This window comes from Hippopotamus amphibius, chromosome 15 (assembly GCF_030028045.1).
Source record: "Hippopotamus amphibius kiboko isolate mHipAmp2 chromosome 15, mHipAmp2.hap2, whole genome shotgun sequence".
In the NCBI taxonomy this organism is placed as follows: Eukaryota; Metazoa; Chordata; class Mammalia; order Artiodactyla; family Hippopotamidae; genus Hippopotamus; species Hippopotamus amphibius.
Genome location: NC_080200.1, coordinates 40,489,494 through 40,510,908, shown reverse-complemented (window position 1 = coordinate 40,510,908; position 21,415 = coordinate 40,489,494). Strand labels below are relative to the sequence as shown.

Sequence of the window (21,415 nt, the reverse complement as noted above, 5' to 3'; positions counted from 1 at the left end):
TTTGTATGAGTACCACGCGCTAACCAATTGCGCCACTGGAGCTCCAGTCATCATTTTGAAAAACATATTCAATAGCTATGAGGAATGCTGATTTTTTTAGGTATAGGTTCAAATCCTATAATTCTAGAAATCTTTATTTATTCTATCAAATTATTTACTCTATCAAAGTAACTCCACAAAGGTGCTGACGAAATTCACAAGTCAAACAATAAAAAAGAGGATTACCAATTTAGTGCAGTTACTAAATTACTATATGCAATTCTCGCCTGCAAGACTAAACTTAACTCTCAAATAGTATCAAAACTGTTCATGGACTCAACATTATACTAAGTGCCTCCAGACATGTTGTTGAGGACTTGCTGAAAAAGGGTGCTAGGATTCAAGAAAACAAAACTATTTCTGTTTATTTAATCTCTTGTTGCAAATATAGGTAAATAATCACTAAATTTAGAAGGAATGTCTGCAAAGATCTGATATAAAATACAAGTTGCATAACAAACCTATGTTTGGGAAATCCTAGAGGTAGGTGAAACTATCACAGGAGAAACCCAAATAGCATATGATATGCATTAAGATGTCATAGAAAAAAAGGCAGAGTGGTGTCAAATATAAAAAAGTCGCATAAACAGATGCTCTAAACTACAGCTTTTGATTTACCAACAAGTTGCTTTTCACATTCACAACCGTCTGTCTACTGTTGCATGGAGGGATGCAGCAGGGATTTATGTGCTTAATGATGTTAAGATTCTCCTGGTCACAATCAGAAGTTTATAGCAATCAGACGACTAGATAAACCACAGACTGTCCAAACTCTGTGTACGTGCAGACCAGGGAAGAACGTATGGTAGTTTTTCTATACCTTGGGTTTCATAACTATTTCTGAATCATTATCATTAATGATGAAATCCTCTGATTGGAAAGTCACACTTGGCTTTCTCCTTAGTTTCTCTGATCTTTTCTCTTGCAGCTCTTTTTCAGCTCGTCGTCTTTGTCTGTTTAAAACAATAGTGTAAAATATATTTTTACTACTTTAGTAACATCAGTTTTTCATCTGTATCATGCTATATAAGGAGAGAGTTACATCAATAAATTATTTTCAGTGCCATTTAATTACATTAGCAAGATATTCTGCTCGAATATAAGCAAATATAAACAGAAGTCAGGGACACATGAAAGTTATTTCTAGTTCCTCTACTACTGAACTGACTTTTCTGTGTTAGTCACTGGAATCTCAGGTTAGAGTTATACCTTTTAGGTAATTTTCAAATTAAACCCTATTGGATACCTCCATTCACCTATTTAAAAGAAGTTAGGCAAGTAGTCACCTCGGCAAGGAGGAAACCCCAGCAAAGAGGAAGGAGGGCCCAAAAAGTTAAGGGGAAAACTTACTTTGAAGAGGGTTTACCTGGAAAAGATGGAAGGAAAGAACCATTTCTGGAAAGAGAACGCTGGTAGTAGATTTTAGGGTCTGATAAATGTGAAATTTTAAAGTATCTTCTAGACTAAGAAATAATCTACCAGTCAATACATGTTTTGAACATCCATTATGAGTAGAACATTATAAATGCTCTTCACCAGGAGTCACAGCCTTGCTTTTTACATGCACATTTCTTAGTGCCCTGAGACAATTCACATCACTGCTTCCTGTGATGGAGTCTGGAGGATACCGTAAGATGAATACAACAATCGTTACTTCAGTGTATGGGATAGTAGACGGAATATCTCATGACACCAGATACTTGTGCTGCAAAAGATGACTGTTCATCCTGTTACAGAAAAATGTAAAAGAAACCTCCAGCCTATGAACACCAGGAAAGAATTCCGTAATAAAATGTAAAAAAAACAGTATTTGTTTCTCACATTATAGGCATTTTTCTCATAAGATGTGTTCAAATGCATGACACTTGACAAGGAAATCGAATATGCAATTGTGTACAGGCTGGGAGGTTGAACCAGATAACTTCTGTCTTACAACTATATTACTGTCACTAATAATAAACTTGCAGGTATGTTTGCAGGTATATGCTCACATAAAATTTCACTTAAAACTTGCCTTTTTTTACTGTCCTTTCCTTGTCTCAATTCGGATGATTCTATTTTGACCTTCAGAAGCTGGAGGTGTCCAGGATCACCTTGTTCAAATAAATTATGCGTTAATTTCTGTTGCTTTTGTTTAAATGCAATAAGGTTTTCAAGTGGAATAAGTTGTGGTTTTTGGTACTATAAGAAAGAAACAAAGCACAGTAATTTAAAATTACAAACCTCAATTAGGCAATGTTAAAAAAAACTGAGATAAACATTTGTTTAAATTAACCTAAGATATGCAAGAGAGAGAGAATACCAAAGAAAACAAGTTGATTTGGACTGATGAGTATCCAGATCTTAAAGTATAAATGATTTTAGAAATCATTTTCTGAAAATTTCAACTGGGCATTTTATTTCAGAAATTATGTTAGAAGTACTCAACTTCTTAATTTCTTTTTCATGTTAAAAATTTTCCTTCTTATAATTATAAATGAAGTTATATAATGTCTAGCTTTGATTTAAAATTCTCTGGAACAGGGACGCTGCACAGGGGTGGAGATTATAGATGGATCAGATCTAGTAATATGTTGACAACCACTGATGCTGGGTGATAGTAATTTGAGGGGTCATTAGACTATTCTCTCGAATTAAAAAAATGCCTTTAAAACCTTCCCAAAATGTCTACTTTCCCACTCCTTTAACCCTTTCTTTTCTGTTCATAATATGATCAGAAGAAAAGATAAGTACTTTTTCTAAGGAATGACCATTTCTTTCCCCAGTACCATTTTCAAATCTTAAACGTGTACCAGAGAATAATTACTCATTTACTCAACCCATACTGACTTATAAAACTAGAACCTAAATAATCTGAATCTCACAAATCAAAGGTTACAACTTTAAAGAGGATTTGGCGGGTTTATAAGGATTTAATCTTTGTGTTTAAAGTATTTTAAAAAGATAAAATTTTTTAACATGTAAAACTGCTTACAGATCTGGGTCTATTTAATAATTTTAACCTGTAGCAGATCTGAAGGGAATCATATCACGACTGCTAGGAGCCTCAAACAATGCTCTCTCTCTAGACGGACAGACACAGACACACACACACACAAGAACACTGGTCATTTTACTTCTTATTTCTTCTCCGAGCAGAATCTCAGAAACATCTATGAAAGGGTCTAGAAAACTCTGGTACTGATATATGAGAAAGAACTAAAATCTTTAAGATACCCTGTTACTATTTTAAACCAAATTTTGTATGTTATCTTCAATAACAGAAGCATTATTTTTTTAAAAAGAAATGTCTAAGAGCTTTTCATTGAGTCTATATTTACGGTATGAAAAATGTAAGACTGTGCTGCTGCCTCACTGCAAAAATTACCATATTTTCTTGGGATAGACATGAATGAAGGAGTGACAGTCTTGAGTATTTTCTTTCTTCTATTACAGATCTAATAGGTATTGATGGAACTGCAACTGATGCTCTTGAGGCAGAGGCAAATACATAAGGAGGTTTAAGTTGCAGGTGCAATAATGGAAGTCCAAAGGAATTCTGAGGAGATATCTCAAAGGGCCCTGGCTTTACATCAAACAGCTTTTCTTGTTTTACAAATGTTGCAGAGTCCTGTTGAGATGTCAAGTTTTCTTGTCCAACATACTGATCCAAGTTCACATGCTTAGGGATTTCTGTAATTATTGTTTCTGCCCATTTCTTCTCCTCAACTGGTTTTTTTATGGCTTCAGTATTATACTGGTTCAAATTCAAATGGGACATTGAAGTAGTGTCCATTGCTCTCTTTGTCAAAGGAGGTTGGAAGATATCAGATAATCCCCAAGCCTCTCTTGGCTGTGGCGGAGGACTGAAGGGAACCTGTGGAACCCTTCCCGCATGGAAGGAAAGGGGTTTAAATTCCGGCTTGGGCTGAAATTGAAGCAAAGGAAAACCATCACCAGGTCTGAAAGTTTTTGCAGTGGAGATAAGTCTAGGTGTCTTCGGAATGGCAGAAGATGTGGACAAAAGGTGGAGGTGAGTATTTCCAGCAGGGGCTGGAGACAATGAAGTGGTTGTTAAGCTTTGAGATGCTGTAGTTAGTCCTCTGTTCTGGGGCTGGCCTTCTAACTGACAAAAAGGAACACTCCCATGTGGAACATTCTGGAAGAGAAAAAAAACTATTACGTAAGATTAAAATATATTACAAACTCCAATTTTGTAAATGATGTTCAATATGTTTTGGAGGGAGTGGAATATAACAACTACTAAATAAGTTATTTACTCAAATAACCAACAACTGAACTACTAGAATAACTTTAACAGTATTTTTAAACGCATTACCTGTAAATTTCCATTACTGTTTTCACCAGATTGCACAGTTTCTTTATGCCAGTGTGGGCTGCTCTTGCCAGGCTCTCTGGCATACTCTCCCATGGCTTGTGGTTTAACAAAAAATCTCTCCTTCAGATTTCTACTGGTGTCTTCAATACCATTACTCCCTCTTGTGGGGTTTGACCCTTGGCTTCCCACCAAATGCACAGACTGAGTCTGCTGTAGAAGCTGATGTATATCCGGGAGGTTAGCAAAGGATGATCCTACTATTTGCATTAGGCTCATGAAGTTGACCTGTTGCAGCTAGAATAAAATAAAAATTAAAGAGACATCTTAAAATATAATGAAAAGAATCTAAAGAAGCAACAACAATTATCTGAGTATTTCAGAATGGTCATACTTCCGTCTTAGCTGTCAGACCTGTAAGTGCTGAGTAGGAAGCATAGCTGGGAGAGATTTAAAAAAAAAAAAAAGGAGGAAAAGAAGAATAGCTTCCTGTCTTCAAGGAGCTGTCAACTAGGAATATGAACATATAATGAGACTTGGGACCATCTATAAAGCAGTTTACATAAACATCACTGGGATCATAAAGGAGTGATCTGATGGAATGGGTGAGGATAATTAAAGAAGAATTTCTAAAAATGAGTGTGTTGTGAACAGGTTTTCAGGAAAGAAGAAAGCAGAGATTAGCAAACAGGTGAAGAGTGAGGAATTCCTGTGGAAGGGCTGGTTGAGTGAAACACAAAGGTATGCAATGTGGCTGACAAACCTTGAAAGACAGAATCACTTGAGGATCATGAAAAAAAATCCCAGTGGCCAGGTCACACCCCAAACCAATAAAATCAGAGTATCTGAGGGATGTGAGCCAGGATTAGTATTTTTTAAAGATGACTAGGTGATTTCAAAGCTTGGGAACCACTAGCATATACACTGGCTTAGATGGAGCAGGAAATGTATAGCTAATGAGAAGAGAGGTAAGCACAGAGGCTCCAAAACTGCAGCACATATCAGAGTCACCTGTAGGACGTGTTAAAGCACTCTTTGCTGTGCCCCATCCCCACAGCTTCTGATTCCAATCGGTCTGGGATGGGGGCCTGAGAATTTGTGTTTCTAATATCTAAGCGATGCTGATGCTAACGGCTCAGGACCCACACACTGAGAACCACTGGACTTGTGAGAGTACAGTGGGGAGAGAGGGGAGGTAAAAGCTGTCCATGGAGTCTTTCAAGCCCAACAGAAGAATCTGCACTTCATAAAACAAGCCAATAAGGAAACACTGTAGGTTTTATAAAAAATGTATGTTCCCTTCAATTATAAAGTAAATACAGGTTTATTACAGAAAAAGGAAGCATAAAAAAGAAAATAAAAATGATTCATAATCCTATTCCCAAAGATAACTAGTATTAGCATTTTTAGTGTATTTCCCTTCACTCTTCATATTTTTAAAACATGACTGATATCATATAGTATATAAATTTATACCTGAAAATTACTGAAGATTTTAAAACAGGAAAATAAGAGTATGAAGACAATATTTGGGGAAGAATATCTCAGAAATGCATTATAAGACAACAGAATTGTGAAGTTCTAAGACTCTCAGCTTGGCTACCGCTATAGAAATAACAAGTAGCTGTACTGACATACAATGTGGGCAAGAGTCAAGAGGACACAGTAAAACACTAGATGTGCACAGTGAAAGGAGGCAAAGATGACTCCCTGAGACAGTGATTCTCCTTTTTTAATTAATTAATTTGGCTGCATTGGGTCTTTGCTGCTGTGCCTGCGGGCTTTCTCTAGTTTTGGCGAGTGGGGACTACTCTTTGTTGCAGAGTGCAGGCTTCTCATTGCAGTGGCTTCTCTTGTTGCAGAGCACAGGCTCTAGGCATGCGGGCTTCAGTAGTTGCAGCTCAGTAGCTGTGGCTCATGGGCTCTAGAGAGCAGGCTCAGTAGCTGTGGCGCATGGGCGTAGTTGTTCCTTGGCATGTGGGATCTTCCTGGAGCAGGGATCGAACCAGTATCCCCTGTGTTGTCAGGTGTATTCTTAACCACTGTACCACCAGGGAAGTCTAAGACAGTGATTCCTTTTTTTTTTTTTTCTTTCTTTTCCTTTTTTTTTCCTTTAAGAACCTTTATTGAGATGCAAGTGACATACAATAAACTGCATATATTTAAAGTGTACAATTTGATTTTTTTTTCTTATTAGTAATGTATATATGGCAATCCCAATCTCCCAATTCATTTGCCCCAACTCCCCACCCCCACTTTCCCCACTTGGTGTCCATATGTTTGTTCTCTACATCTGGGTCTCTGTTTCTGCCTTGCAAACCGGTTGATTTATACCATTTTTCTAGATTCCGCATATATGTATTACTGTATGATATTTGTTTTTCTCTTTCTGACTCACTTCACTCTGTATGACAGTCTCTAGGTCCATCCATGTCTCTACAGATGTCCCAGTTTCGTTCCTTTTTACGGCTGAGTAATATTCCATTGTATATATGCACCACATCTTCTTTATCCATTCATCTGTTGATGGACATTTAGGTTGCTTCCATGTCCTGGCTACTATAAATAGTGCTGCAATGAACACTGGAGTGCATATGCAAAACAGTGATTCTCAATCTTTTGTGTGTATCAGAATGATCAGGAGAATTTGTTAAATATACAGGGCAGCGACCAGCAAAATCCCTAGGTAATCCAAAAAAACAAGTTTGACAAATGCTTTTAAACCTTTAAGCAGGTAAAATAGGTCATGCTACTAAATAGAAAACTGAAAGACAAGATTCAGAATAAGAATAAAAACAGTCTCAATAAGTTTCATGGGACAGTGGGACATGCTGAAAAAATATTCCCATCAGGGTCCATAAGTTCAAAGAGAAAATCAGTGCCCAGAATTATCTATATAAAAATGGTATAAATATATGCAGTTTATTGTAAAAAAATAAACAAATAAAAAGTTTAAAAAAAAAGGTATATTGCATCACAAAAAAGGATGTGAGAGTGAATGTAGAACACATGAAGAGAAGATTAAATTTGAGGGAAATCAATGTTTAAGGAATAAAATAGAAAAAGGAAATAATTTTAAAATTGTTGGTAGACAGCCAAAAGGATAAGCAGGTGAGAAAAAGATGATAGAAGGCACAGTGAACAATACTTTAAAAAGCAGTTGAGGGGCTTCCTAGGTGGCACAGTGGTTAAGAATCCGCCTGCCAATGCAGGGGACACAGGTTCGAGCCCTGGTCCAGGAAGATCCCACATGCCGCGGAGCAACTAAGCCCGTGCGCCACAACTACTGAGCCTGCGCTTTAGAGCCCGTGAGCCACAACTACTGAGCCCATGTGCTACAACTACTGAAGCCCATGCGCCTAGAGCCCATGCTCCACAACAAGAGAAACCATGGTAATGAGGAGCCCGCGCACCACAATGAAGAGTAGCCCCCACTCACCGCAATTAAAGAAAGCCCACGCACAGCAAAAAAAAAAAAAAAAAAAGACCCAACACATCCAATAAAATAAAATTTAAAAAAATACTTAAAAAAAAAAAAAAAAAGCAGTTGATGGTGGACTTCCTAGGTGGCACAGTGCTTAAGAATCCACCTGCCAATGCAGGGGACATGGGTTTGAGCCCTGCCCTGGGAAGATTCCACATGCCACGGAGCAACTAAGCCCATGCGCCACAACTATTGAGCCTGTGCTCTAGAGCCCATGAGCCACAACTATTGAGCCCATGTGCCACAACTATTGAGCCCATGTGCCACAACTATTGAAGCCCATGTGCCTAGAGCCCGTGCTCCACAGCAAGAGAAGCCACTACAATGAGGAGCCTGTGCACCACAATGAAGAGTAGCCCCTGCTCGTAGCAACTAGAGAAAGCCCGTGTGCAGCAATGAATACCCAACGCAGCCAATAAATAAATAAAATAAATAAATTTTAAAAATAAATAAATAAATAAATAAATAAATAAAAAGCAGTTGATGATTTCAAACCAAGCCAACATTTGGTTTGAGGTTGAGAAATATGACTTGACAGGCTGTGTTAGAAAATGAACTTTGGATACCTTTGAGCAGGGGTCTGCTGATCTGGTTTGATTATCTCCCACCTCACTTTTGTGAGCAGCTCTGCATCCCCAAGAGCTCAGTAAAAAGAAGTTGTCATGAGAAGTAGGGAACTCAGCCTAGAGTCTAGGCCCTAGAGTTAGGACTTTGGAATAACAAAGGAAGAGTGCCCAAAGCAGAGAAACCCTGCAATTTAATTTTAACTTGTCCGCCTCTGGAAGTTTGCTCGTATCTTACAACCTTACATATATATCATGTGTAGACTTATTTGTTTATATGGAGATGTGCTTACCTGAACTAATTTAAACATTTCATCTTGGAGCATTTGCCTAACAGAATCGGAAGAATGTGATAACTGAGCCCTGGGTTCGTGTCTCTGGGTCGGCTGAGCTGTTGGTCCCGGTGTTTGTGAAGCAAGAGTGACTCCATTTGATACCAAAGGTGAAGCTGAGGAAGATTTGTCTTTACATGCAGAGACCGGTGCACTATGCAGAAGCACATAAAGAAAAAACACACATTAATCAAGAAAGAAATTAGATGCCTATGAGCTACTACTTTTTTTATTTCACTTTAAAAGCTTTCTGGAAGTTTTCAGGAAATTTAAACCCTCAAGCCTATCTCACTGTATCCCTGAGCCCCCAGACACATTTGTCACCAGCACAGTTATTCACCCAAATGGCGTAATTAAGGGACACGTAATGTCTGGTCAACCATGGTCCCCTCCCTATGGTGTACGACCCAGGACAGTTCTCACCTTCATTTCACTTGCCTTGTCCCTATAGGCAACTGAGTTTGAGACCTGTGCAATCATTCTGATTAGGTGTAGAGACTATGTAATCTGGCTTAGGAATATATTTCTTGGACTAAATTTAATCATCTGGAATGGATTTAAGAAAACTGTGGAAAGTACAGGTTAAAAAAAATGTTTAATTCTAATATGGGCAGAAAAAACTCCTGCTGTTCTTCATTAAATGTGAAACAACAGTACTGTGAACATTTCATGTCCAAACAAATCACAGAGTTTATATTAATCATTAAACCCTAACAAAAATGCTTATTTAGAAATAAAAATTAAAAATCAAAGTACGTTTTTAATAAAATGATTGTTTGGGGATGATTCTTAAAACACAGAAGGTACTCAGTGTTTCATAAGCAAATCAATTTCATAACCTAAATTAGGGAACAGGCACTCTCATGTCCAAATAAACTGATCATTGTTTCTAAAAAGAAAACATTAAATTGCGTTTAGATTTATTTGGATTTACATTCATTCCCTTTCAGCAATAACATTCACCTTTTATCAAGCATCTCACATCCTCAATAACAAAACTATATTTGGGAAATCCATGAAAAACAGGCATTGCAACTGACATGCCTATTTTAAGACAACTTTATTGGCTTTTACTTTCAACACATAACAAGGAGATATTCTCCACAACTAGAACTTTTTTCTAAAGCAAATTTGTGCTATATCATTCTCCTATTTCAACACAACTTGTAAACACTAAATGCACTGTTCAACCTCTGTAAAAGAAACTCAAAAGACAGAACTGGATGACTCTGCTCTATGAGAGAATTAAAAGCATCTCACATCTTATTAGAAATCTGCTAGAGACTGAAAATGAGCAAGAAATACATCTTTCAATAATATATCCACTACTTCTTTTTTTCAGAAAAGACTTGCTCTAGAATAGTTTCTGCATGTCTTTAAAACACAACTGTTAGAGGGAAATCTTTAAATAATAAACGTAAATGAGTCAGAAATGGATACCTATTTTGTTCTTTCAGTGCTTAATGTTGCTTTCATTTTACTCTCTTAGTTTCTCGTCTAGATGTTTAGTAATTATTTCAAAGTGGTGCAGTAGGAATCCTTTCATTCTCTTATCTACTTGTAATTATATCAAAATGGTGCAGTATGCAAAAATCCTTACCTAGAAACTACTGGACTTGGATCTACACAGAGTGGATGAGGAATGATATGTCCAGGATCTGTGAAGGCTTCGATCATACTATACTTAAAGGTTAATAACCAATGACGAAGCAAGATATTCTTCACATTATCTAAGGTACAGGTGATCTAGTGCTCAGCCATCTAAGGGTCTACACATCCTCTCACCTTAATGCTTAGCTCATAATTACAATCTATTCACATTTGTCTCCATAGCAATCGTAACAGACGCAAACAAAAGCAAAGAATGTGTCCGGGTGGCTTTAATATACGACTTGAACACTATTAAATGCTCGGCAACAGGAATAATATAATCTAAAATGAGCAGAAATGAAGTTAGCTGGGACCTCAAATGTCACCTAGGAAGAGGCAGATGCTTTGCTCAGGAACACTACAGAGCCCATGATTACATCTGAAACTGTAATGACTAGTTTTTTATTAATAGAAATATCTATATTATTTGTAAAGGCACAGGACATTAATCATATTCCCTTTGTTAATTATCCACAGAAGACCCAAACAAAAGAGAAAGAAAATCTAATTATGTTGCTTTTCTTTAACCAAGGTAATTCTAAAACATCAAAAATTCTAAAAATTAAGAAATCATGCTCAAACTGCAACAAATGAAAACTGCCTTCAGCTATCCTTGAAACAATAATAAGCTAGCAAGCAGAGTATGTGTCCATCAAAGCCCTATGGACAGTGTGCAGTAATCATACTACAATGGTGAAAGATTACACACATATATTATAACATAATGATTCTTTACTTGACCCAATAAAAGTGGAATTAGTATGGAAAGGGAATCCCCTAATTAGCAGCTGAATAAGCTGGTCTATTTTTAGCTATATTTTACCTTAAGGCTGATAGTGATAGGAGGACAAAAGGCATTTTAGGCATCATTATTTACTTTACTCTACCAAGATTCAGAAGTATATAATTTACTAAGAATCATCATCACTATCACTATTAAACTGAAGGAACACAACATCACCATAAAATATATATTGTTAAAAATTATAAGGAAAAAAAAAAAACCAACTCTCTTCATCCAGTGAATCCCAGATGAGCTTTGAAAGCCTTCCATACTTTCTCCCCCTTACCATTTCTGTTCAGTTGATTTTTTCTCCATACACGTCTCCAAAGGTTCTTCCCTTGGACACTGAACCTCTCCTGTGGAATGCTGTTAAAATGAATAGTACCCAAAAAGAGGTGAAACAAACAGGTATTACTGTCTTAGGTATCTTGCGTTTCACATTAGCCACTCACCTGGAGTAATAAGAGTCTAAAAGCAAGTGAGAAACCAAACATTAAAATGTACTCCCAGTTCTGCTCTGACTAGATCTTTATACTGTGATGCCTTTGGCCCATCACCCTGGGCCACTGTGCATATTAAACTACAAAGAAAAATGATGTCACTAGAAATCATTTACAATGTGTTTACAACGTATTTGTAAATCACACACATCACTGCATAAGTAAGTACAACTGACCTTTAAACAACACCAGTCTGAACTGAACAGCTGTACTTATATGAGGACTTTTTTCAATAAATACATTACTATACAATCTGGGGTTGGTTGACCGCACCAGGAACCAATCCTCCATGAATACTGAGATGACGGGTCACGGATTTTTGACTGCATGGGGGTCAAAGCCCCTAAATGCCATGTTGTTCAAGGGCCAACTGTACACTGTGAAAACAACCAGAAAATCAAGAAAAAAAAAAAACTAATCCTTCTTAAAAGAATTGTTTCAATAATTAGAAATGTCTGTGTTCTACCTGGAAATGCAGTATATAGAGTTTTGAGAAAACAAACAATACATAAAAGTGCATGTATGTGCAAAAACTGCACACTATTGCTGAATTATACATCCTGAACATGGAACACTTGTATCACTCTTGATTAAATTACTTTACTACAGCAGTGTATGAAATTAACATTTCATTGCCTGAAATTATTAGACATCTAACTAATAATAGCATTCCAGTAAAAGAAAAGTGCTGCATGGCTATACTCTACAATCCACAGTATACTTTTAAGAGATAATAGCTTTGGTTAGCTATATTGAATAAAAACACTGTAGTGTTACCATAGCATAATTTTTTTTTAATGTTTATTGGCTGCCTTGGGTCTTCGTTGCTGCACATGGGCTTTTCTCTAGGGCTCTAGAGCGCAGGCTCAGTAGTTGTGGCGCATGGGTTTTAGCTGCTCTGCAGCATGTGGGAACCTTCTCAGGGCAGGGCTCGAACCCGTGTCCCCTGCATTTGCAGGCGGCTTCTTAACCACTGTGCCACCTAGGAAGTCCCTACCATAGCATAATTTAAGTAACTTTATCCACTATTTATAGACTTACTTCTAAATGCTGTGGTAAAGTCTGCATCTGCGTGTAAAATGGACTTTGAGCACTTCCAACAGGTTCTTTGGCATCCTCTACATGGAAACAAGAAGGAAGAAAGAACAGACCTTTTGAAAAATAATCAATTTACTTTTTAGAAGGTTCAGAAATATTACAGGAAACAAATGTAATGGCAGAAACATTTTCTATCCTCCTTACAAAAATATCTTTTAACACCTAGAGACAACCCTTCTTCATCAAGTGAATCCCAGATGAGCGTTGAGAGGCCTCATATCACGTGCATAACTGCATATAAAGCTCTGAGCGTTTGTTTTAAAGACCGCCAAGCGAAGGTTCATAGAATTGGTGCACAGAAATGAAGAGACCTATAATAATTACACAGTAAGGCAAAAAGCCCCAAAATTGTAAATTCGGGTTATGAGTTAATATGCTTAACATTTCATAAATATTAATTCTTTAAATGTTTGGCTTTAGGCGATTACAAACATGCTAATTTAGATATAAGACTAAGTTATCTCCAATAATCATTCACCAATATCAAAGTAGTAAGGTTAAACAAAAACATTTGCTAAATGAACTGACCTTCATAGTCTGATGGGTATATATCCATTTCCTCCTGTGTAAATGTTTCTCCTTCTAAAAGATCCTCATCAATATCTACAAATTCTTTTTCAGTATCATCAGTGACAGAAATAATCTCATCATTGGTTCCTTTTATTTCAGGATTTTTTATTTCACTTGGCATTCTACTGACAAAAATGAAGCAGCTAAAATTACAACTCATTCTTGGGAACAAAAAGCTTGCTTTCAATTGATTCAGTTTATTGAAAAAGAACAAACTAAGCTTTCGTATTTATAAAGTCTTTGTTTTTTAACCACGTATGGCACATAGTAGAAGCTCAATAAAAGGTCGTTCAATCAATAACTGAATGTCCCGTTTTCATTTACTCAAAGGGTTAGAATAATTTCAACTTGTCTAAATTTGACATTCTCACAAAGCAATCTTCCTGCTACCAAGGCTTCAGCTTTAGTATTCAAAGATATATAACTCGCAGTATTACTTAATATGTAAAAATGGATGAGATGATTAGTTTAACTTCCTCTGACATAGGAAACCAATGAACATAATAAAGGGATCTCTTGGGATGAATTAGCTCCTCTCTCAGAAAATATAAGCTACACCAGCATGGAAAAAAACAAAATTTGTAAGGAATTGTTAAAGTACTTCAGAAAGCACTGGCTTACTGCTTCTCCAGTTCAAGGAAATGCTCATTTCTTTAACTTTCAAAGGTTCAATTCTCCTTTAAGCCCAAACACCATCAAATAAGGTATTTGAAAAGGAAGGTATAATCAGCAACTTACTTCAAGATACTTTGACAAGATTCATTTTGATCATTTCTTTCCTCAATCCCACCTTGAATGGATACTGCAACGGAACAGCCAGCATCTGTTTTATAATCACTTTCTATATTGGTCCCATTCTGAGGTCCAGGGCAACTATTCTCTAGCACCTAAAGCAAACCATTTATAGTATTTAATATTCATTACTGAATCCCTTATTTTTCATCATATTCTCAGATCATTAATACTTTCTACAGAACTTCTGATTGTCTCTGACTTATTTATCAAGTATTTACTGCATTTGTAATACTCAATATTTGATGCTGAAGCAATGACTAAGTCTTTATTCCACCTAGAAAAAACAAGCTTGACTAACTAAAGAGTATTCAAAAGAAATCAGCCTTATAAACTTGAAAGGCATATCCCCAATGTTTTCAGCCCACAGAACAATAGCAATAAAAATGTAAAGTTGTGTTCACTTGACTCTCTTTATTATCATAAAGACCTTTAGTAATTATTTCAAAATGACACAGTGGGCAAAAATATATGCAGCTAAAAACACAAGGGATATATCTTTTTTGTTTAACTGAGAAATTTAGGTATGCACCACTTAGAAACACTTAAAAATTTCAATGACAACAAATATCACAGTATCTTCTAAACTACCTTATGGTAACAGAAACTTCTCTCCAAAAAAAAGAAGAAAAAAACACAAAAAGAAAACATAACACAAAATTTCTTTCTCACACACATTCACACCCTTCAACCCAGAAAAAACTAGTTTAGAATGAAGGCAATTCAAAATAGAGCAAATGAAGAATTAAAAAGTGTGGAGGGGTGCTGACCAAGAATGGGCAACATAGGAGGCTCCTGAACTCTCCTCCTCTCACAGACACACTGAATGTACAACTACACACACAGCAATTACCACTGAATGAAGTGCAGAAACTCACTGGGTGACTCCTACACATTAAGGGAATAAGAAAATGCAGGCTGAAATAGGTAGTTAAGGCTGAAAACAATCTGACCATAAATCCCAACCCTAGAACAGTGCCTATAAGCAGGAGGGAACTCTCAACTTCCAGCTTCTAAGAAGCAAAGGGTTTAGACCCTATATTTAGTGCCCAAACTTTTAAGACTCCTACTTGAGGAACAGGCCACCAAAACACCTTGCTCTGAAAGCCAAAGAGTCTTGTATCCATGAAACCCACAAGACCACAGCAAACAAAGAAGCAGTTATTAGCAAGTGTGTGAGCACTCGCTGGAGCCATCCCTACAGGGCTTAGCACAGAGAACGGGCAAAAACACCCATCCCCCAGCCTTCCCCTAGAACGAGTCCATCCGCGTACTTTGAAAGCTGCTGCCTGGGAATCCGGTGCCTGAGCACGCATCTAGGCCTGGCTACAGTCCTCCCCAGAGACCAGGGAAGCCAATGGACACCTCCTCCATTTTCTCCATCTGCTCCAAGTCACCAGTATCTCCCTAGAAGGAACATGTACATACATATGGTATCCCAGTTTTTGCAGCTGCTGACTGAGGGAGAGGTCTCTGGATCACCTGTCTCCGACAGCCAGTAGGACTTGTATTCACAAGGACTGCAGAAACAAAGAAGCAGTTCTTAATGGGTGCAGGAATACCCACACTGGCTATACACAGAAGTCCAGACCACAGGGAGCAGACAAAAATTCCCTCTCTCAGTTACTCTTTAAAAGGGGCTAGCTACATACTCTGCCACATACTGTCTGAGGGTCTGGCTTCCTCAGCCTGCGTCTCGGTGCTGAATGCAATCTACCCCTTTGGGACACTGACAGGTCTTGGCATAACCTCAACTACTAGGAGTCACTAAGAACAAAGGAGGCTTAGATGATCACAAAGGTTTCAGAGACAACCAAAAGCTCAGGCCGGGCTAATTGATGAGGTTCATCTCCTACATAAGACCACTCTGTTCAAACTGGGTGATGTGTCTATTTTATTTAATGCACAGAAACCAACAAAGAGACTTAAAGAAAATTAACAAACAGAAGAATATGCTCCAAACAAATCTCCAGAAACAGATCTTAATGAAAGAGATCAGTGATTTATCTGACAGAGATCCAAAATAACAATCACTGAGATCAGGGGAGCAATGCACAAACAAAGGGAGACTTTCAATGAAGAGACAGAAAATCCAAAAAAAAGTACAAGACAGAAATTACAAAGCTGAAGAACACAATAGCTGAACTGAAAAAATTCAATGAAGGGATTCAACAGCAGACTAAATCAAGAGAAAAAAAAGACTAGAGAACTCAAAAATAGGACAGTAGAATCCAAGAAGCAAAAAGGAAAAAGAATAAAAGACTGAAGATAACCAAAGGGACCAATATATGCATTACAGAGGTCCCAGAAAGAGAAGAGAGAAAGGGACAGAAAGCTAATTCAAAGAAATAATGGCTGACAACTACTCAAACCTGGGGAAAGAAACAGACATCAGATCCAGGAAGCCCAGAAAGTTCTAAATAACATAAATTCAAAGAGACCTACACCAAGAGACAAAAGTTAAAGGAGAGACTCTTAAAAGCAGCAAAAGTAAAACAATTTGTTACATATAAAGGAACCCCCATAACGCTATCAGTAGATTTTTTTCAGCAGAAACTCTGTTGTCCAGAAGGGAGTGGCATGATATACTAAAAGTGATTAAAGAAAAAAACTGCCAACCAAGAATACTCTATCTAGCAAAGTTGTCCTTCAGAATTGAAGAAAAGATAGCGTTTTCCAGACAAGCAAAAGCTGAAGGAGTTCATGACCCCTAGACCTGCCTCACAAGAAAAACTAAAAAGAATTCTTCAAGCTGAAACAAATAGATGCTAATTAGTAGCAGAAAAACATATGAAAGTATAAAATTTATTGGTAAAGGTAAATATATAGTTAAATTCAGAATACTCTAGTGTTGTATGGTGGTCGGTAAAATATTCTAGCATGAAGAATGAATCACAAAAGTATTAAAGATAACTATAACTACACTAATTTGTCAATGGATACATAATGTAAAAAGATATAAATTGTTATAAAATGCAGGGAGAGAGGTAGTGTGATAAATATGTAGAGCTTTTGTATGCATTCGAAATTGTCAGCTTAAAACAGACTATTATAAATATAACATGACTTAGTATAAGCTGCATGGTAACCACAAAGCAAAAGCCTAGAGTAAACACACATACACACACACACACACACACACACACACACACACACACACACACACCCCCACAAAAGATTTTTTAACAGGAATCCAAGCTTACCACAACAGAAAATAATTAAATCTTGAAGAGCAGAGCAAGAGAGGAAGAAGGAGTTTCCTGGTGGCCTAGGGGTCAGGATTTGGTGCTGTCACTGCCATGGCCTGGGTTCAAACCCGGTCAGATGGGAAACTGAGATCCCATTAAACCATGCAGCACAACCAAAAAAAGAAAAAAGAAAAAAAAAAAAGCAAGAGGAAACAAAGAAGAAAAGAAATACAAAACAACCAAAAAATAATTAACAAAATAGCAGTATTAAGCCCATAATATATCTATAATTGATTTAAAGGTAAACGGATTAAATTCTCCAATCAGAAGACATGGAGTAGTTTAATAGATTAAAAAAAAAAAAAAAAAAAAAGACCCAACTGTATACTGCCTACAAAAGACTCACTTTAGCTTTAAGGACACACATACTGAAAGTGAAGAAATGGAAAAATATTCTATGGAAGCAGAAACCAAAGGAAAACAAACTTTAAGCCAAAGACTCTAACAAGAGACAAAGAAACTCACTAGATAACGATAAAGGGGCCAATTCATCAAGAATATATAAAGTTAGTTAATATTTATGCAGCCAACATAGAAGCACCTAAATATTTAAAGCAAATATTAATAGATATGAAAAGAGAAATAGCCAAAAGGTAATAGTAGAGGACTTCAATACCACACTTTCAACTACAGATAGATCATACAGGAGACATATCTCAACATACTAAAGGCCATATAAGACAAGCCCACAGCTAACATCATAGTCAACAATGAAAAGCTGAACTTTTCCTCTAAGACCAGAAAAAAGACAAGGATACCCAATCTCATCACTTTTATTCAACATTACTTAAAGTCCTAGCCAGAGCAATTAGATAATAAAAATAAATAAAAGGCGTCCAAATTGGGAAGGAAGAGTACTATCTCTATTTGCAGGTGACATATTATACATAGAAATAAAGACTCCACCAAAAAATAGTTAGAATAAATGAATTCAGAAAGTTGGAGGATACAAAAATCAATATACAAAAATCAGTTGCATTTCTATAAATAAACAATGAATTATAAGAAAGAGAAACTGAGAAACCCTATTTATAATTGCATCAAAAGAATAAAATATCTATTAATAATTTTAAGCAAGGAGGTGAAATATGTACACTGAAAACTATAAGACACAGATGAAAACAACTAAAGAAGACACAAATAAATGCAAAGATAGTTCATGCTTATAGACTGGAAGAATTAATAGTTAAAATGTCCACACTACCCAAAGCAATCTACAGATTCAATGCAATCCCTATCAACATTTCAATAACATTTTTCACAGAAGCAGAACAAAAACCCTAAAATTTGTTTGGGACCACAAAAGACCCTGAGTAGCCAAAGCATCTTGAGAAAAAAGAACATCATCTCCCTCAGTACCTGCAACGGATTGGTTCCAGGACCTCCCATGGATACCAAAGTCTTCAGATGCTCAGGTCTCACAGTCAGCCCTCCATATCCTCGCTTCTGCATCCTCAGATTCAACTAACCATGGATCATGCAGTTCTGTATTTACTGAAAACAGTCTGCATATAAGTGAACCCAAGCAGTTCAAACCCACGTTGTTCAAGGATCAACTAAATTGTAATATACAGTTATAGTAATCTGTATATTACTGTTACTATATACTATATTTTTATATATTTATACTTGTAAGTACTATATATGGAATTTAGAAATCATATATACTATATACTACTTATATATACTGTACAAGCTATAGTAATCAAAACAGCATGGTACTGGCCTAAAAACACACACAGATCAATGGAACAGAATAGAGAGCCCAGAGACAAATCCACACACATATAGTCAGTTAGTTTGAAAAAAGCAGCCAAGACCCTATTCAATGGGGAATGGATGTCTCTTCAGTAAATGGTGTTGGGAAAACTGGACAGTCATATGCAGAAAAATGAAACTGGGTCACTATCTTAAAAACAAACACAAAAATTAACTCAAAATGGATTAAAGACTTGAAAATAAGACTTGAAACCATAAAACTCCTAGAAGAAAACACAGGCAGTTAAGCTCCTCAGTGATGATTTTTTGAATTTGACACCAAAAGCAAAGGAAACAAAAGCAAATTTGTCAATTATACCTCAATAAAAGTGGAAAAAAAGAACAAATTTAGATACTATTGGAATTCTCCAAATATTAAAAAAAAGTCTATGTACCAACTACTTTACCATATACAAATTTTCCAAGAAATTCACCTCCATCTTTTTTTGGAGTACAAGAGCAACTAAGATATAACAAGAGCATAAAGGATACTTATGAAAAAAATATCTGCCTTGCAAACAAGTTAAAGAGCAGCCTTTTACTTGCTACTGGGTAGAGGAAAGAAAGAATAGCCAATGAGCACTAACTTCTCTACTGATACCCATCTGCCTTTCTAGGTTTGGTTCTCCAACCTCATCTGCCAGAGAAGTATAAGAAAAGATGATCCCCTAATGCATACAATGAGACATCAGTAATAAGAACTGGACAGCTGCCTAGTCCTTCCTCATCTGAACAAAAACCTGAAATTTTAAAAAGAAATAATACAAACGTAATACTACTCATAGTATCACTTAAAATTATCTCCTTTTTTTCCTTCTTTATTTTATTCAATTTTTTAATTTTGGCTGCACCACGCAGCTTGCGGAATATCAGTTCCCTGACCAAGGATTGAAACCAGGCCACCACAGTGAAAGCACCGAATCCTAACCACTAGACCACCAGGGAACTCCCTCTTTTTCTTTTTTATAAACACACATGAATCTCAAAACCTCACAGCCTCTCTGAAAGCACTTTAACCCTAATTAATCATTTTTAAGAATTAAACCACTTTAAAAAAATTAGGTGATACAGAATATAATCAGCATTGTCATTAACTCTGTTACTTAGTGATTATTAGATCGGGAAACGCAACTATAGTTTTAATCTAAAATGAGAATTCTCACTTGTATGTGATAAACAATTCAAGTATTTACCTTAATAATGGCATTTTTTGCCTTATATGCAGCAAAATAGGGTTGTTTCAAAAGCCACAATGATGTAAGAATGGCAGCTGTAGAGGTCTTTACACGAATGACGGGACTGTACTCACAAGATGACTCAGTGAGACCAGAATCATAGAGCAGTCTCCTATCAGACCATCTTATCATCCATTCCAACAACCGTCTTATACTGCCAAATGTATTATTTAGTGCTAGAGGAAGATCTTCTTGAGGGTTAATATCACTGCATTGAATTGCTTTGAAAATACATCTTCTAGTTTCCATAGACTTAGGAGTGCAAAACGTACGGTCTGACAATCTCGCTATTAAAGTTTTCTCTGCATTGTCATCTTGTATTCTGTAAATTGACTTCTGTTTTAAACCAAACAACCCACTCTTCCCTTCATTTTTATTGACTTCATTCAAAGGGTTATCTACAAAAGGCCCGATCCCTTGATTAACCAGTACAGAAGCTGAAAGTGTCTGGTTTTCCGATTTTTCATACTCATGTGACTCGGAAGCAACAACAAAGCAGGAGCCAGCTCTAAACACATTCTGACTTTTGGTTTTGCCCTGACGTCGCTTTAATGTTGTATGTACATCAAAAAGTAAAGAATGAAGTTCATGCTCTCTAAGATGTCCGGAAAAGCTAGTTAGAAATGGAATGCCAGCATCCTTGGGACCAAGGAGGTCTCTTTCAAGAACATAACTCAAGAAAAGTTCAAGAAATTTAATGTACTCCTCATCGTCACGTTCAAATTCCCAAACACCTATTGCAGGAAGTGCATTTTGTAATAACTTTTCACGATCTTCTTTTCTTTTAGAGTTTTCCTCCTGATTATATATTTTCTTTTTTCCATTGGGTTTACCAGTCAATGTTAATTCCATCTGATCTGGGGCATTTCTATAGCAAAATAAAATTTAAAAAGACAAAATTAAAGATCACAATCACTAAAACTGATCTTAGCACTGACAATAAAAATTTTCTCTGCTGGTTAAGTCATACCTATTGAAATTTCACTATAAAAAAAAAACATGGGGCTTCCTAGGTGGCACAGCGGTTAAGAATCCGCCTGCCAACGC

The 21,415-nt window shown here is 36.6% G+C and overlaps 1 protein-coding gene across 12 annotated transcripts in view; it reads right to left on the bottom strand.

The window, feature by feature from the left end:
- Positions 1-21,415, bottom strand: part of CPLANE1 (ciliogenesis and planar polarity effector complex subunit 1) — a 119,535-nt gene that overhangs the window by 47,015 nt on the left and 51,105 nt on the right. For 10 of the 12 annotated variants that reach the window (XR_009049125.1, XR_009049126.1, XM_057708115.1 and 7 more), the window contains 10 exons: positions 20,327-21,236; positions 14,074-14,222; positions 13,294-13,460; positions 12,709-12,785; positions 11,454-11,533; positions 8,695-8,887; positions 4,358-4,651; positions 3,407-4,177; positions 2,054-2,220; positions 860-992 (listed from right to left, as the gene is read on the bottom strand). Coding sequence is in view for 10 of the 12 variants with exons in the window: in XM_057708115.1 (XP_057564098.1) it covers positions 860-992; positions 2,054-2,220; positions 3,407-4,177; positions 4,358-4,651; positions 8,695-8,887; positions 11,454-11,533; positions 12,709-12,785; positions 13,294-13,460; positions 14,074-14,222; positions 20,327-21,236 (2,941 nt within the window). In the remaining 2 variants the exon portion in view is untranslated. The remainder of the gene's footprint in view (positions 1-859; positions 993-2,053; positions 2,221-3,406; positions 4,178-4,357; positions 4,652-8,694; positions 8,888-11,453; positions 11,534-12,708; positions 12,786-13,293; positions 13,461-14,073; positions 14,223-20,326; positions 21,237-21,415) is intronic. The other 2 variants (XM_057708116.1, XM_057708126.1) reach the window with 1 other exon arrangement.